General features: G+C 32.5%; 1 protein-coding gene and 1 non-coding gene across 2 annotated transcripts; one reads left to right on the forward strand and one right to left on the reverse strand.

The window, feature by feature from the left end:
* Positions 1-6,968: 6,968 nt before the first annotated feature.
* On the reverse strand, positions 6,969-15,373 carry Smp_161330 (hypothetical protein; the record flags this gene model as incomplete). Its single annotated transcript, XM_018794783.1, has 4 exons — positions 6,969-7,034; positions 11,590-12,314; positions 13,682-13,796; positions 15,203-15,373. The coding sequence occupies 4 exons, from the start codon at positions 15,371-15,373 to the stop codon at positions 6,969-6,971; spliced, it is 1,077 nt and encodes a 358-aa protein (XP_018649161.1).
* Smp_tRNA_02060_Gln_TTG.1.1 lies at positions 9,842-9,916 on the forward strand. The gene has a single exon. It is a non-coding gene (tRNA).
* Positions 15,374-16,210: the final 837 nt, after the last annotated feature.

The raw sequence follows: 16,210 nt of genomic DNA on the forward strand, positions 1-16,210 counted from the left end.
TGACTCATTATCGCCAAAACCCATCTTTTCTTCCTATGCTTGTAAATATAGTTAATACAGAACCAATACCCACAGTATGCACATATGCCAATTAGAGACTGACCAGTTGCAGTCCTAAAAACATTAGTGGGAAAATCCAAACAAATAATACTAAGTAAAGTTTAACTTCACCCATTGCACAAGCAAGTGGCTATCAGGACTCAGTGGCCGAGTGGATAACGCGATGACGTTTGAAGCGAGGGTACTGGGTTCGAGTCCCAGAGTGAACATCAACTCTGAGATGCAGGTACATCCAGCTGACGAGTCCCAAATAGGACGAAAAGCGCGTCCTTGATTCCACTGCTAGTCACTATCCATCTTTGCTTACAAATTAGAATGGTTTAATTATTTTCGATCTTGAAAATATTATTTATAAAATTTTTTTGTTCAAAAAATTCATGAGTTGGTCACATTGCTATGAAGGATACTAAATTTGATTAGTATGGAGGTCATTAATTACTTTTAGAGGTTTTTATACTATTTATTTCATGATAAAGTAGTTAAGATCTGTAATAAAAAATAAAATAGTCATCTGAAAATATATCTAAGTAGTTGAATGTTTTGGCAGTATAACGAAGAAAAAATTTCTTATTCAAGAGCGATAACAATCAGAGAATAATTGTATAGATAACTTAACAATTATTTTGTTGTCTGGAGTACTTTTACGAATAATAAAATCTTACCTAGTCAATAGATACCCATACGCAATTTTAAAATGTATCCAGGTGTATAATCCCTCATTTTAGTTTATCTCATTTGTAGTACAATGAGGAGACAAAATTTATTTAATTTAGTGCAAACTCATAGGTTCAATTAATTTGATATTCAAATATTCTTAGTGTAAAGGCGAAATCTGTAGAATCAATTATAAAATATTATGTTTTTCCCATCAGTCATCAGAGAAAAACGATAGAAACTTCCAGGAAGTCTGTTTGTTCAGCTTTAATATATTTAAACACATAACCACATTATGGTTAAAATACTTAACCGTGGCTATTATAAATCTGATTTATCACATAAAGTGGTCATAAAAGCGAATAACTAAATAAACACCATATTCCAACATCAATTTAATTGAAATATATTTACAGGTTAACTCCGCCTGTAGCCCCTCTGGAGGCTACTGCCGGTCCCAAGCCCGGATAAACGAGAAGGGCTGGGCATGGGGTTAGCGACCCGACCTCGTAGAAAACTAATTCGCTAAAAAATACGCTAACTAGAAAATATTATTCAAACCATTTATACTCTGCCCTGGGAGTTGAAAGAAGAAGAAGAATATTTACAGGTTAAAACACATTGTTTCCGGAAATTCAAAATTAAGTATTTTCATATTTAGCGAAAATTTCACCTCGCATCAACACAAAGTTTGTAACCTTCGTGCTAAAATAATCATTATTTGTCATCAAATCAAATGTATTTTTATGCAGAATAAATAACTTCATCTTAATTCCACTTTGATTTTTTAAAAATAAAAACTGAATGAAAGTACTTATTACGATTACGAAGATCATTGAACATAATCAATTATTTACTTGGAGTTTATCTAGTGGATTTATTAATAGAAAGCATTTACTATGACATAGAATTAAATACCAGCATTTTACTGTACAAGATATGTAGTTGAAATACGGCGCTTCAGTTTCATTTTGTCCGCAATATCTGTTTACTTTATCAGCTTTTCGAAAGTGTGTATCAAAGTTTAAAAACACAATGTTACTAACTTACTTAAGCCTGTTAACCCTCGGAAGGGAGTATAGACCACACAAACAATCCTCTTCTCTTGTTTCCTTTTCATGTTTGCCTCCAATTTCCGACTCACTGTGTTCCTTGATCTTCCACATTACCGTTCCCATTCATGATCCAAAGTTGGCGCTTGACTCGTGATGCAGTTTGATGATTTCCGTAATGTATGTCCTATCCACCTGCAGTATCTTTTCTAAAGTTCCTCTTCAACTGGTAGCTGGTTTGTTCTCTCATAGTAGGCTGTTGCTGATGGTATCTGACCAACGGATATTGAATATTTTGTGTAGATAATTGTTTATAAATTCTTGTACCATTTTGATAATGGCCGTAGTAGTTATCTAAATTTCAGTTCTGTAGAATGGAACCGTCTTGACGTTCGTATTGAAGATTCTGACTTTGAAGTTTTCTGACAGACAGTTGTTTTGAGTTGCATACTTTCTTCATTTATAGGAATGTTACCCTTACTTCACCAATCAATGCCTTTACTTCTTCATCAGATGTGCCTTGTTGTAGATAAATGTAAACTTATATCTAATGTGACCTTTAAATAGGAATAATATATTTGTAACCTTTGTGACCTTTGTAGTAAAAGTTTGTATATTCCCCTTTGTTCATATTCAAGACTGCAATAGATCAGTCCCTGTTGACATATGTATGCCCTCAGCGTGATCGTTAACGGTAAAATGCTGATGCTTCTCACTGCAGAGTTACAAATTGGATGAAATACGTGTCCTGAATTCCACTCCCAGCCTCAAAATACATATGCTCAAGTGAACTAGAATGTTATGTTAATACTTTTTAATACATCTCTCTTAACATTGAGTTGTCAGCTATAAATATCATGTACCATTTTATATAGAAGTAATAACATCCATTTTCAAAATGCCTGTTGTAATTCAAGTGAATCAAGAAGAGAACATCTACTTCCCTATACTTGGAGAAAGTTCTATAGAAGTCTGATAATATGAGCACAGTAATTTTAATCGTTTAAAAAAATTTACTAAGTTTACTTCTATACCACTTTATGTGAATTTATACCACTTTGTATGTTAATATCTGAAAATTTATATCTACAGGGCAAAACGTCAGATCACCAGTTAACAAGTGTACACCATTTCAAGCAATGATTTAATCAGGCTGATAAAATGTGAATGAATTCGAATGTAGAATAATGTGAACGAACACTAACTAAGTGTATTCACATTCCTTGTAAGTAATCATTAAATTTACATTTATAATTTATAAGCACCCACGTTATTTATATAGAAAAATCGGAATTCACTTTCAAAAGCAAATGTTCATATTACATTGATTCAGTCCACTTTTTCATTTATTATCATTTATACATGATACAATAACTATGGATTACTAAGTAAGTGACATTTTCCTTTAAGTCACTATTTGATCGGATTAGGTTGGTATTCACACTCACATACTGACTACAGTAAAATTAACATTAATATTTGAAAACTAAAAATTCCCTCAATGATCTGAAGTGAATATTGAATGTTTATTTCCTGACTTTTATTATTCTTCACAAATGATAACAAGATGTAAGATATTTTAACATCCATACAAATAATCACATGGTACAATATCTTCGTTTCATGAATAAACTTAATTCAAGACACTCGAATAATATCTATTATGTATGAAGATAGAGAATACACTTTCGAAATTGTAATATCTAGTTCACATGATAACAACTACTTCAATAGATATATAAGGGTTGGATTGTGAAGTATAACTCATATTGTGTTCATTTAAGTCCAATGTCCTGTTGTTTTATATTCGAAAAACGAAAAGTGATGGTGTTACGATTTCATGATTCAAGCAGTTTTACTTGTTAATCCCTTTATTATTTTATCCTAATATTGTACAATAATAATAATAAGACATCAGATCGGTCAAATATAATCACGCTCTCACTAAATTTCATTAAAGTACAGTAATCATAAGATAATAATAATTATACTAAATATGTATTTCTTCTGAATTAATTTATAATAATGATGATAAGATTTTGGTTCAACTTGTAAATGTTTGAATTATCCCGTTGTTGATATTTTTCACTGAAATCTGACCAGTCTTGGCTGACACATGAATTTTATATAAGCAATCCCCATAAGATGCTAACATGCCAACCAAGAATGATCAAATTTTAGCAAAAAAAACATCAATACCGGAATAATTAGTGATTTTTTGAACTCAGCGGCTTAGGGGATAACGTGATGATGCTTGGAGCGAGCGGTACTCAGTTTTAGTGTCAGAGTAAACATCAGCTGTGGGATACAAGTAAATCCAGCTGACCAGTCTGAAATAGGATGAAATGCATCCCCTACTAGTCACCTCCTATCTATTCGGTATCAAAAGGTTTGTTGTTTTTACGAAAAAAAAAACAAGAAATTCTGTCAAACATACGGAGTACGATTTCAATGTATATTAATATTCGTAAGAATTTATATTTTTCTGGTTTTTAATATTCAAGATTGAATTGGATTAATCTCTTTTGGGATAAATAATCCTTTACTAAATACCACATTGTTATTCGTAGCTTCAAGTTTATTATAGTTTTGGACGGTGACTAACAGTGGAATACAGAATACACCATAAACACTACCTGCGTCTCATACCCTTCCCCTCAACGTTGATTTTTACACTGACATGGACCCGTTACCTATCGCTAGCCCGTTATTCGTCAATGTGATAATGGAGATCGGTAGAATTCATCCTTAGAAATCAACAACAGAAAAATGGGAAACCCTTCAGATAATAAATAACACAATCACTGAACATGTTGTTCGGTATTTTGAATCATTATTTTATTAAATAGTTTATTATTGTTTAATGAAATAGGTAATAGGTTCAAGTCTCAATGTGAAAATCATCGATGCTAATTAAGAGCAATCATACAATATCACGTATTGAAGGCAGCTAAAGATGTAAACGTTAGTATGAAAATTTCGCTCTGAACGTTAAATGCTCGGTGCGAAGTCTAACGTTTCTTGATTCGACCCCTGCCAGGTTCATAGGTCTGGACTGCTGAGCCTGATCACAATACACAACAAACCCCCATTACATCCTATTTTTCACTGGTTATTTATCTAAAAATCACTCCATGATATGAACTAAAAGATTGAATAATCTTCACAAATCCCCAGCATTAACAATAATTATCTTCTTAGTAATGCTTAAAGTTATAGTGAGAATTTGCGATCAGTGGAGTTAAACTACGTCGTTTATGAGACAAGGATTGACAAAAGTAATAACCCTATGTAGATAACCCATGAAAATTCATTAGTTGACCATACTTATTTTCTTTTACAGTCAGTAGATGAGTTAATGGCTTACAGAAGTAGTTGTTTTAACCTATGTAAGTTTATCTATAGATGTTATGTGATAAAAAATGAGGATGAAACATCAGCTGGCTAAGTAAATCAATTAAAGGAAACATAAGCGAATTCATAATTCTTTAGGTATTCGCTTTAAGTTATCGAGAGTTGATAAATCTTTCCATCACCATCATCGGGATTACCTTATAAGCTTTAGATTAATGCCTTACATTTGAAATTAACTAAATTCTTTATTATAGTATAGAAAATACTGAATTTAAGCAAGTTCCAGTTTGTTAAAATCAGATTGGTGGGATATTGAATATAGCCTTCCTTGTTATATTAATCAGGTTTACTTTACATACAGTGGTGGTCACTTTTTACTGAATAACATAAAAGCCCAGAACCAGTTTGTAGAATATGCTACTTATGCTGTTCGATACAAGTAGTATGTAGCACCAAATGAAAGAAGAATGCCTAGTAGCAGTAGATTGAAATGAAAAGAGGACGGAAATCGGAGTGCAATCGAAATAACAGCAGAATTAGAGGAATAATGGAGTATGTAAAGGAAAACGCAAAGAAGATGTACAAATGATGTATTTCATGTATGAGTTTCATATTTTAATAAGCCACTGTGATTTTCCAATAAACACTAAATTGAATATCCGCACAAAGTTTTCGTTCGCTACATTTTCTGTTGCTGTCTAAGAAGAGGTAGAGCAGAGGCGGTCCTGGGAACGCCGTTGCGATGCCGGGAGAGGGGTCTTTAGTTGGTGCAGCCTAGCAAGAATGGAGTCGTTGAGTGGAGTGTTCTGGTGAGGCGGCTTTAGATGTGGTAGTCGCTGTCCGTGGGGACAACATGTTAGACGTCCCGGGTGCTGGGCATACATCAGAGTTAGATGACCCGGTATGTCGCTGGAGCTACATAGGTCAGCGCGCCGGTGGACCCGACGTTTTGATGGGGAGCGTAACACAGACTATGACAAAGAAGGTGGCACAGTGAGCAGAACAAGTAAAGAGGCGACCTTTTAAACAGAGTACGAGTTTGATGAATGGCAGCATCTGGCAACAGTTGGAAGTGGAATGCTTTCCAACATAAGATTGAATTGGAGAGAACAGAGAGGAACAGCAACAACAACAGAATTGAAAGAATCATGAAGTATGTAAAGGACGACTGAAGGAAGATGTTCAAATGATGTATTAACGTATGGTTTTCATAATTTACAAAGGGACTGTGTATTTTTGCATGCAACAATAAATTGGTTCCCCATATCTGAGTTCTCGTTTACTGAAAGCTTATTTTGATATTAGTCCAACATCTATCGGTTATCTCTGCGATCAATTTATATAACCCTACTTCTTAACCGAAAAATGAGGACTTTGCAAAATGAATTTATAATATGCTTTTTTTATTCTCGATATGCGTTTTGTAAAAATTTATCAATTCAATTAAGTGTCTAATGAAATAAATTGAAGTCATTTTATTCTATTTTTAGCCTTATTGTCATCAATAAAGTTTAAAGATTGGTTCAAATGCAAATTAACATTGGATAAGCAGTTGAATTGTATTCTTTAGCTCCAAAAAGCAATAATTTATCGATAAGAAATCCTCTACTACTGGGAACTATGTTTGACTTGAATCAATGACAAAATGTAATATGAAGAAGGTTTATGACAATTTCCCTATCTACAACATTGAGTGATAAGAGTTTTAAGTTTCAAGGCACTTTCGATTCTATCGAAGTAGGAAGAGCCCCAAATGACCTATTTTTCCCTTTAATTTAGAAATTGTAGTTCTGACTCTAACACAAGTCAATGATGACCTATATTTTTTAGTTACAGAGATAGCCCTAATTATTCACTGAACGAGTGCTTTGTCTTTGAATTTACTATTTTGCGTTCCTCAAGTTGATTGATTTGCTATTATAAATAGATTAAATTTGTCGCTTTTTTGAATTGTTTGGGAGACTTTTAAAGCTCTCCTAACAAGGACCACCTCTTTAACTCTTATAGCTGAAGTTGAGATAAATAAGATTTAAATTCTGTCTTCATATTACTAGTAGCAGATATAATATGCGTGTAAAAAAGGGAAAGATTGCCTTCAGATGCATCAACAGGGTAGTATAAAGGGAGTTCATAAATGAAAACGTAAAAATTCCTACATCATTATATCAAGTCATTCATTTAAATGATCACTTTGAAAGTCGGATAAATAAAGCTAATTTAACCCTGAAAATAAATGAATATATATAATACTAGTTGCATTTAAGCTTCCATTACTGTATAGTAAACAACTTTAAGTTCAATCTCTGGTCATTAAGCATTTTCATTATATTTACATTTTGTTATACATTTATATATTTACATATATATATATATGTTACGTAATAGTTGATAAATAAATTAATCAAGGAGATGAAATTATTGGAACAAGAATGATGAGTTTTTCTTTTCTCGAATTAAATTTTGCTTCTGCTAAATCAGTTTCAATTTTACAAGGTAAACGAAGATCTAACGGATAAAATTCAACGGATGAATCCACAACTTCCAATTTAACTCGATTCTATAAAATTTAATATTTTAGAAAATAAATAAAAAAATGGATATTAGAAAAAAATGTCGTGCGCTTCATATCCAGTTACTAATGCATTAAATAATCACTAATGAAACAAATGTTTGGAAGAAAGATTAATATTATTGCCCAGGTAGTTTATGAGGTAACAAGAAAAATCAGCTATTACTATGTTTAAAAATGATAGCTGAAAACCAACAAATCATTAGTGAGTAAAAGATTCATTCTGTATTCTTCTTCAGAATTTAAGTCATTCATAATTAATTGTAAAACCATATTATTTGTCATATTATTGTACCATTCTCACTGCTTTTGATTTCCCACTATCCTTATCAATTTATCTGTTGGTAGTGCAATGACTGTTTTTTTAAATATTCGACCCTCAGTACTCCCATATTCTTTAAATAGATTAGCCATGATTCGTTTGAGCACAGCATATCAGTTTGATTACCCATATCAGGTAGGTTTTTCACTCGATGATTTTATGAAGACATTTAATTACGTGAAGAGAATTTTCACCAGTCACAGAATCAGTGGAATTTAGGAGAAATCGAGAACCATTTAGTTCTTGTTCGAGAGTCAATGCCAGTGTCAACCCCCCCCCCATATATAGAATCCAATTCATTAGCAATGAGTAACAAAGGATTGGACCACTAAACTGGATACTTCATCTCTTTCACTTACCTTATTATGTCAAATGGGTTGCACAATCATTACTGAAGTAAACATCATCATAAGAACACAAACTTTAATATGCAAAAAGTTTATTACAGAAACCCTTCTTATGCACGGATTAAAGTGTAGCTATTTATTCAGTGAGTCAAAATCTAAAGAAACATTTTACTCACTTAAAGTTGGCAAGAATCAATAAGAAACTTTTCGGTTTATTCAGTGCTCAAAATAAAAATCTTATCACTCATCCCATCCGGCGTTTCCTACAAACTCAACACTTAAACGAAATTCAGCTGAATTCATGTATAAATCTAACAACATTTATGAATGAAGAATTGGCGATTCAATTCACTGCTCTTCTTACTTGTAGGTAGACTGACATAAAGAAATTTAAATTGTCAATAATTTTCGTTCATAATCAAGTGAAAACTCGTATCGAATGAAATCAATTCCACATTACAACCAACAGAATTCTAATTTTTTCAAACAAAATATGGCCGATAAAAAATAATATTGCATAATTATATATATAGTAGATGCACATTTATAGTACCTCATTGAATTAATAATTAAAACTACATACAGATATACTATTGTGCAACAATTTGTTGCCATGAGATTTTTTCGCTGAATTTTGTGTTTTTAGTGTTTAAATAGGAATATGCAAACATATATATTAACATCCAAATTCAACTTAGTATTGTTTGTTTGAATCTTCCCATCGATTTGTTAGGACTGCTTACCATGCTTGTGAATTTAGGCTATATCGAGGCAATACGCACAGTATGTACATATGCCAATTAGAGACTGACCAGTTGCAGTCCTAACAAATCGATGGGAAGATTCAAACAAACAATACTAAGTTGAATTTAAACTTCACCCCATCGCATAAGCAAGTGGCTATCAGGACTCAGTGGCCGAGTGGATAACGCGATGACGTTTGAAGCGAGGGTACTGGGTTCGAGTCCCAGAGTGAATATCAACTCTGAGATGCAGGTACATCCAGCTGACGAGTCCCAAATAGGACGAAACGCGCGTCCTGGATTCCACTGCTAGCTACTATCCATCTCTGCTTACCATATATATTAACAGTTTTGAAAACATTCTATGTGTATGAACAGAAGAATGATGAATTTAATAGTTAGCGCGAATGATTATAACTAAGGTACTTTCAAAGCCTAGTGTTAAAGATGTTCAACAGATCTTAAATTGCTGACACAATGTACTACTATTGCTACTAGACTTTATTAATGTTAAGTAGCACACTGAGTTCATTCACCCTTTCCTACTAAAATACAAACTATGCCATCTTTTGTGTACGAACTATTATTATTATCTAAAGGAAAGTAGTGTTCGATTTCATCGACTAACAGTTATAATGTCAATTATTCACTCTACTTGGTTACAGTCCATCATATTGTCAATGAAAAGTCAGGTGATTGAAAGTATCAGGTCTGTAATGTTAATTTATATTAGTGATTTTATTTATTAAGTAGCTGAGTGGATAACGCGATGGCGTTTGAAGCGAAAGGTACTGGGTTCGAGTCCCAGAGTGAATATCAACTCTGAGATGCAGGTACATCCAGCTGACGAGTCCCAAATAGGACGAAACGCTCGTCCTGGATTCCACTGCTAGCCACTATCCATCTTTGCTTACAATGTTTGTGAAATAAGGCTGTATCAAGGCAATGCTCACAGTTTGCACATATGCCAATTAGAGACTGACCAGTTGCAGTCCTAAACATCAGTGGGAAGATTCAAACAAACAATACTAAGTGAATTTAATCATTTTAATAATTTTGTAGTAGTACTATTCCAGTATTAAATTTGACAATACTTTTTATGTAGTCACTAAAATAAACTTTAATCTATGTATTAAGTGTGTATGAGAAATAAACTAAATGAATAATAATTAGTTGACACACTGAATAGTAGCTTAGAATAAATGAGTCAATGAGAGATTAAACAACAATCTTTCTTATTTTGTTTTTGTATAGTTCAGTCACATACTTTTTTAAGAATGAAACATCACTAAGCAAATAATTATTTTCATAGAACCATACATGAATTCAAATAGCCTACTGATTAAGGAAAACATGAATATTTAGTTTTTTAGCTTTCTGGCTTTGAATTGGATTTAAACAAATTAGTATTTTAAGATGAGTAATAAACGTATCAGGTGTAAGGCATTTACCCACCGAAGACAATAAAAGATGATTCGCAATATCGTGGATTAGTTGAAGTTGGACATTATCACTGCTGGGTGCTAGCCCAGTGGTCTAGAGTTTAAAGTCCTGGGTTTGAGTCGCGCGTGAGGTATCGTAGATGAGTGCTGACGAGGAGTCCCACAACCGAGCGAAACGCCTATCTAGTGCTTTCAGGTTTCTGGTGGTGTTCTAACATTGATCTATTTATGGTTTCAATTAAAACCTAAACAATCTCCACAACTCCATACTGAGTAATAAATAACTGATTCATTGTTATATATCTTAACGTTTTCACTTTCAGAGCCCATGTAACAAACAGAAAGGTATTTGAATGAATCTCTTTGAAATACAAAAATGATATTTCATGATGGAAAGAAATAATTCTGGATAATTTCTTACAGTCAGAAAATGATGCGCACTAAGTGTTAATCACGTCCGAAATGAGAATAAATGCCCTTTAGTCAATTGGTTAGTGTTCGTGTTGATTTATCAACCGATTAAAACTTCAAAAAGTCAACCAATTTATTTCATCCTGGTAGGTAATTAAGTGAAACCCTTAGTCTCAGTTCCAAAATAGGATCAAAAATTTGCATTGGCTGATGAAATCGCACTCAAAACAAAATGATTTCACATTATAACTGAGCTCTTATCAGCTTCTCAACTAATATTAGTATTAATATTGTTTAGCAGATTTAATTTTTCTGGTTTAAAAGTTTTTTTATTCGGATGGTTTATGCAGATAATTTTGATTTTAGAGATAGATTTGTCTAGGACTGACAAGTGCAGTTGAAAAATCACTCAAAAACAATGCAGCATACTGTTGATTAGTGTTAATTTTGTACTGCCCGACCACAACACTTCATGAGATGTGATCTACGACCTTTAATTCTTATGGTCAGCGTGCTACATCTTATACTACTAACTTGAGTAACGTATCTCATGTTTTCGGCGTCATTTAAATAAAATACTACTTCAGAACATTTATAATACTGTAATTTATCAGAATGTTCTTTATTTTACTCACTATTGTTAAATCAACGTTGCACTGTTTGCCAGACTTTATGCCGGGTAATGCAAAAGTTAATTTCAATTGATTCACCTTATTCGATTGTTTAGTTGAATTAGAATTAATTACTTTAGCGGACCATGAAATTGAATTCATGTTTCCTAATGTTGCGTCATGTGAATCTACTGATGTTTCATTTATCTCTTCAATCAGAACCTTCTCATTTGTACTAAATGATGATTTTTGATCATAGTTTGATAGTTCTGTGGAAAGTTTAAGTGATTTTGTTGAACTAGAACATAAATCAACATCATGATCGTTAATAGCATCATCATCATTATTCACAATTGATCTAGAATTCTTTAATTCCATTAAAGTTTCTGGCGTTAAATTTTTTATCCAGTCAACTTCATGATTAAGTTTCGTATTTGTTTTAATTGGATTAATTAAAAAACCAATTGATTTAAACACTTGTTGTTCACTTCCATATTTATCAGATGGTTTCAATAGTTTTGGACGTATAGGATTATTAGAATATTCTACACTAACAGATTCAATTGTTGATAAGGACTTTTCTTTTTCTAAATAATTCAATCCAAGCCAAACAAGTTGATAACGATTATCATCATGCATAGATTGAGAATAAATTATTTCTTCATTGTGTATTTGATCATTTTTCAATGATTCATTGAAATTATGCTCAGTAAATACTTTCGAATTGAAAGCTAGTGTGATAGCATTCACTATAAAGAAGATAAAATATGGGTGAAGTCAAAATACCTATTACTCAGTAACTTAATATTATTAGCCTTTAAAATTTTCAAGGTCGACCCTGACTTCAAAGAAAATACACAACTAGTGTAGTGAACAAAACACTGGTTGGGGACAATTGAATGCATTTAAGCACAAATTACAGACTATCTCACTAAATTCTGATAACCATACAGAGAACAGTTAATTTGCAAATTAGCAACCAATTGTCTCAATCTTCACTGTTCTTTCTGTAAATATCAGTTCATCTTCTCTAATTCTATTGTTCATGCATTTTCCTACCAATTGCGCTTCATTTCAGGTCTTTCCTTATCAGTCTTCTGCTAAAATACATTCTATGTCTGACCATCACCATATACTACTCTTGAGGATATAAGTAGACCACACCACACTAGTACTTAATTCTTAGAACTACTTTATTAAATTAAATGTGTTCTCTTTTTATGTATACGATTATGATCTCAACCAGAAAGATTATGAAAACAATACGACTGAAGTATGTAGTTCAGGGGACACAACACCTCTAAAATATCCGTCATTCCAAAATGTGTTTCATTTTTTATTTTAAGTTTTACTATGAACTATATTGTAGTAAACAAGAACGCAGGCGGGGACAATCGAATGTATTTGAGCACAAATTACAGACTATCTCACTAAATTCTGATAAACATACAGTCAACAATTAATTTGCAAAATAACAATCAATTGCCTCAATCTTAACTGTTCCTTCCGTAAATATCAATCCGTCTTCTCTGATTCCATTTTTCATGCATTTTCGTACCGATTGCGCTTCATTCCTATTCTTTCCTTGTCGATCTTCTGCTAAAATACATTCTATGTCTGACCATCACCATATACTACTCTTGAGGATATAAGTAGACCGCACCACAATAGTACTGATTATCATGTCAACATATGTGAAATAAAATCATCTTTTACAATACAGATGGTTATCAAAATCACTGAATTTTATAATTTTTGCCCCCTGAACTGAACATAGTTAGATAACCATTGAGAATCGGGGTGCATCAGGTAGCTGTTTCGTCCTAGTGTAGGTTCCTTAGATGTGGTTATCCATGACTCCTAACGAATTGAAATTAAGACTCCCAAGTCTCATGCCAAGCGCTTATCTTTTAAATAGCTTGGTCGGGATCCAGCGGTTAATACTCATAAATTCAATCAGTTTATTTCAATGTGCAATCATTATTCATCACTTTTACAAAACGTTTGGACAATGTTTTCATTAACCTTTAAATTAATATTTTAACAACTTTCGAAAAAGAAGCATGGTTTATTAACATTTTGAACGAAATAAATTCAACAATTTTCACTCAATTACCTTCGTTTATCGTGAACATGTCACCACATTTCACAGAAATCGGAATATCTGATGATTCAGGTTCTGGAATAACTGACCATTCACAAAAATTGACTAATAAAGGTTGTTTGTTCAACTTAATAAAATAAAATTTTTAAAAGCAAATATATAAACAACCACTCAAAGGCAATTCACAATTTTGTTTCTAAGGGATATTATTTACACAATGAGTACAAAAAGTTATAAACTAACGACTGAGGTTCCATGTAAAATTTGTAACATGAAATAAACATAACAAAGTGTTACAGACGGTTAAAGGGAACCGGTTTTTCACCTCAGTCACCCTCTAATCGACTAAGATGTAACTGTCAGTTTCAATTCTTGGACGTCATACAATATCAAAAAGATTCTGGAAAACAGACATTCTTGAACTTTTATAATAAAGTAAAATACATATAATAGTGATAAGTAGAAAAGTTCAAAACAAGTACATCATTCTATAGATAACTTTTCAATAAAATAAATTATTATATAATTGAATGTACAAAATTTAAGCTACTGGTTATGAATCAGAAAGTATATATTATTATTTCTAAAGAATTAATGGGTAACCTATGCTCTGTTCTTGACGTTTACTTTCATTTACAGTGACTCTTCGGTCATCCTAAAGCAATCAGTATTGTTATGGATCAATGCAATTTATCCTGATCTTTACATAGATGGATTGTTCTAATCTCTACACTGATTCTGTTAAAAATATATTTGTCTTTGTTAATTACTCATATGTAACCTTGAGTATGGTTTATGCGTTTGCATGGTAGTACGTGTATGTCTATTCACTCCCTGCATTTCTTACACGCATTGTAAAGCCTGAGTCATCTTACTATTGTTTGAGTAGCCGTATTTCCGAACCCCGATACTTGAATTAATCGCAGTATGATTTATTAATTGTTTGTTGTTCAAATTTAACATATCTGTGATATATGTATTCTTAAAACAATTCTTATTCAATTTTGATATGTCGTCTTAAGTCAACAAAACTTATACGAGGTTCAGTAGGGTACATATATTATTATCATTATTGTCGATTATATTGGGCTCAGACACTGAGCAATAAAATGGAAAGCCTGATATGATTGCTGCAGTCCACTTACACCTAACTGAATTTATTAACAATATGTCATTAAGACATAGTAGTGTATAGCATTAAAAATATACAAGCCTCTAATCATGAACAATGCTTGTGAGTTACACCTAAATATTTAAGGTAAATAGTAAATCCAAAGTATTGATTGCATGAGCGAAGTTATTGAATTCCCTATGCTTTTAAAAATCACAAGGTTACAGTAATTGTCAACATACTGATACATTAAAATGCGAAATAACAACACTTATCAATGATATGCATTTATGAAATATTTCGGGAATGTACGACGAACTGTTTAAAAACCCTCATCCTATCAAAACAGTGATATATGAACAAATAATATGCTTTTCAACTTTAAAAATTAACAAACAATATGCGTCATCACTTTCACTCACCTTTTGAGTAAGTTTAACAACAAATCTTATGATAGGTGGAGATGTAGTTTTACGGAAAGACTCCATTTGTCTATTGATAAATTTCCGATAACAAACCGGGTCATTCTCAGACATTTCATCTAACATTTTCCATAGTCGATTTGCATCGTCCAGTAGTTTGTTATTGGACATGTTTGACTAAGTAACAGAAAAAAAACGGTTGATTGTAAGAACTAGTTAACAGCAAACATTTGTAGTATCAATATCAGTCGAGTGATGATAAAAAGCCTGTTAAGACATAGAAGCCAACCGGAGTGTAGAACATAAAAACTCATGAAACCAGCTGGTCTGTACTTGTTTCAAGTTGAACACACAAACTACAAGTTAATTTCTCCATGCGTTTTAACTCAGTCTATGTTAATAGTTACATTTTAGAGTTGTAGCACATTATCAAGACAAGTTTGTAGCTAATTTAGAACTAGAATAATACAGATTATGCTGTACATCAATTAAGTTGTAGAAAATCACATTGTTCTTCAGACAACCGAAACCTTTGCGAAAGATGAGTGGATTTTCCACCTCCTGATGCTATGATAACTCCATCAAGAAGTCCGTTCACCTTTTATTCACCTTCTTGTGTGTTGAGAAATATGGACTAAATAAATAATCTGGATTTATAACTCCTGTACGGAGTAATCGAACTATATAAACTTCTTTATAATTGTTAACATAAAATAAAAAGGAATCCTGATCACACATTCATGCAAGATTTTCCTCATTTCACCATTTCAAGCAACGTGAGTAGTACTGAAACCATTGATCGAATCCTCGAAATCGGACACATTATCTACTTTGGGAGCAATAACACTATGTGACCATATCCTAAGTGCCATTACAATTAATACTCAGTTCACAATTTCTACTACAAAAGTTCTGGATGAGTTTTTGGTGCTTTTGATGGAATTTAGGTTTTCACTCATGTCTTTGTGATGAAAACACTGACGAATATCCCATATAATCCCGAAGCCA

The sequence above is a fragment of the Schistosoma mansoni genome, chromosome 1, assembly GCF_000237925.1.
Source record: "Schistosoma mansoni strain Puerto Rico chromosome 1, complete genome".
Classification (NCBI taxonomy): domain Eukaryota; kingdom Metazoa; phylum Platyhelminthes; class Trematoda; order Strigeidida; family Schistosomatidae; genus Schistosoma; species Schistosoma mansoni.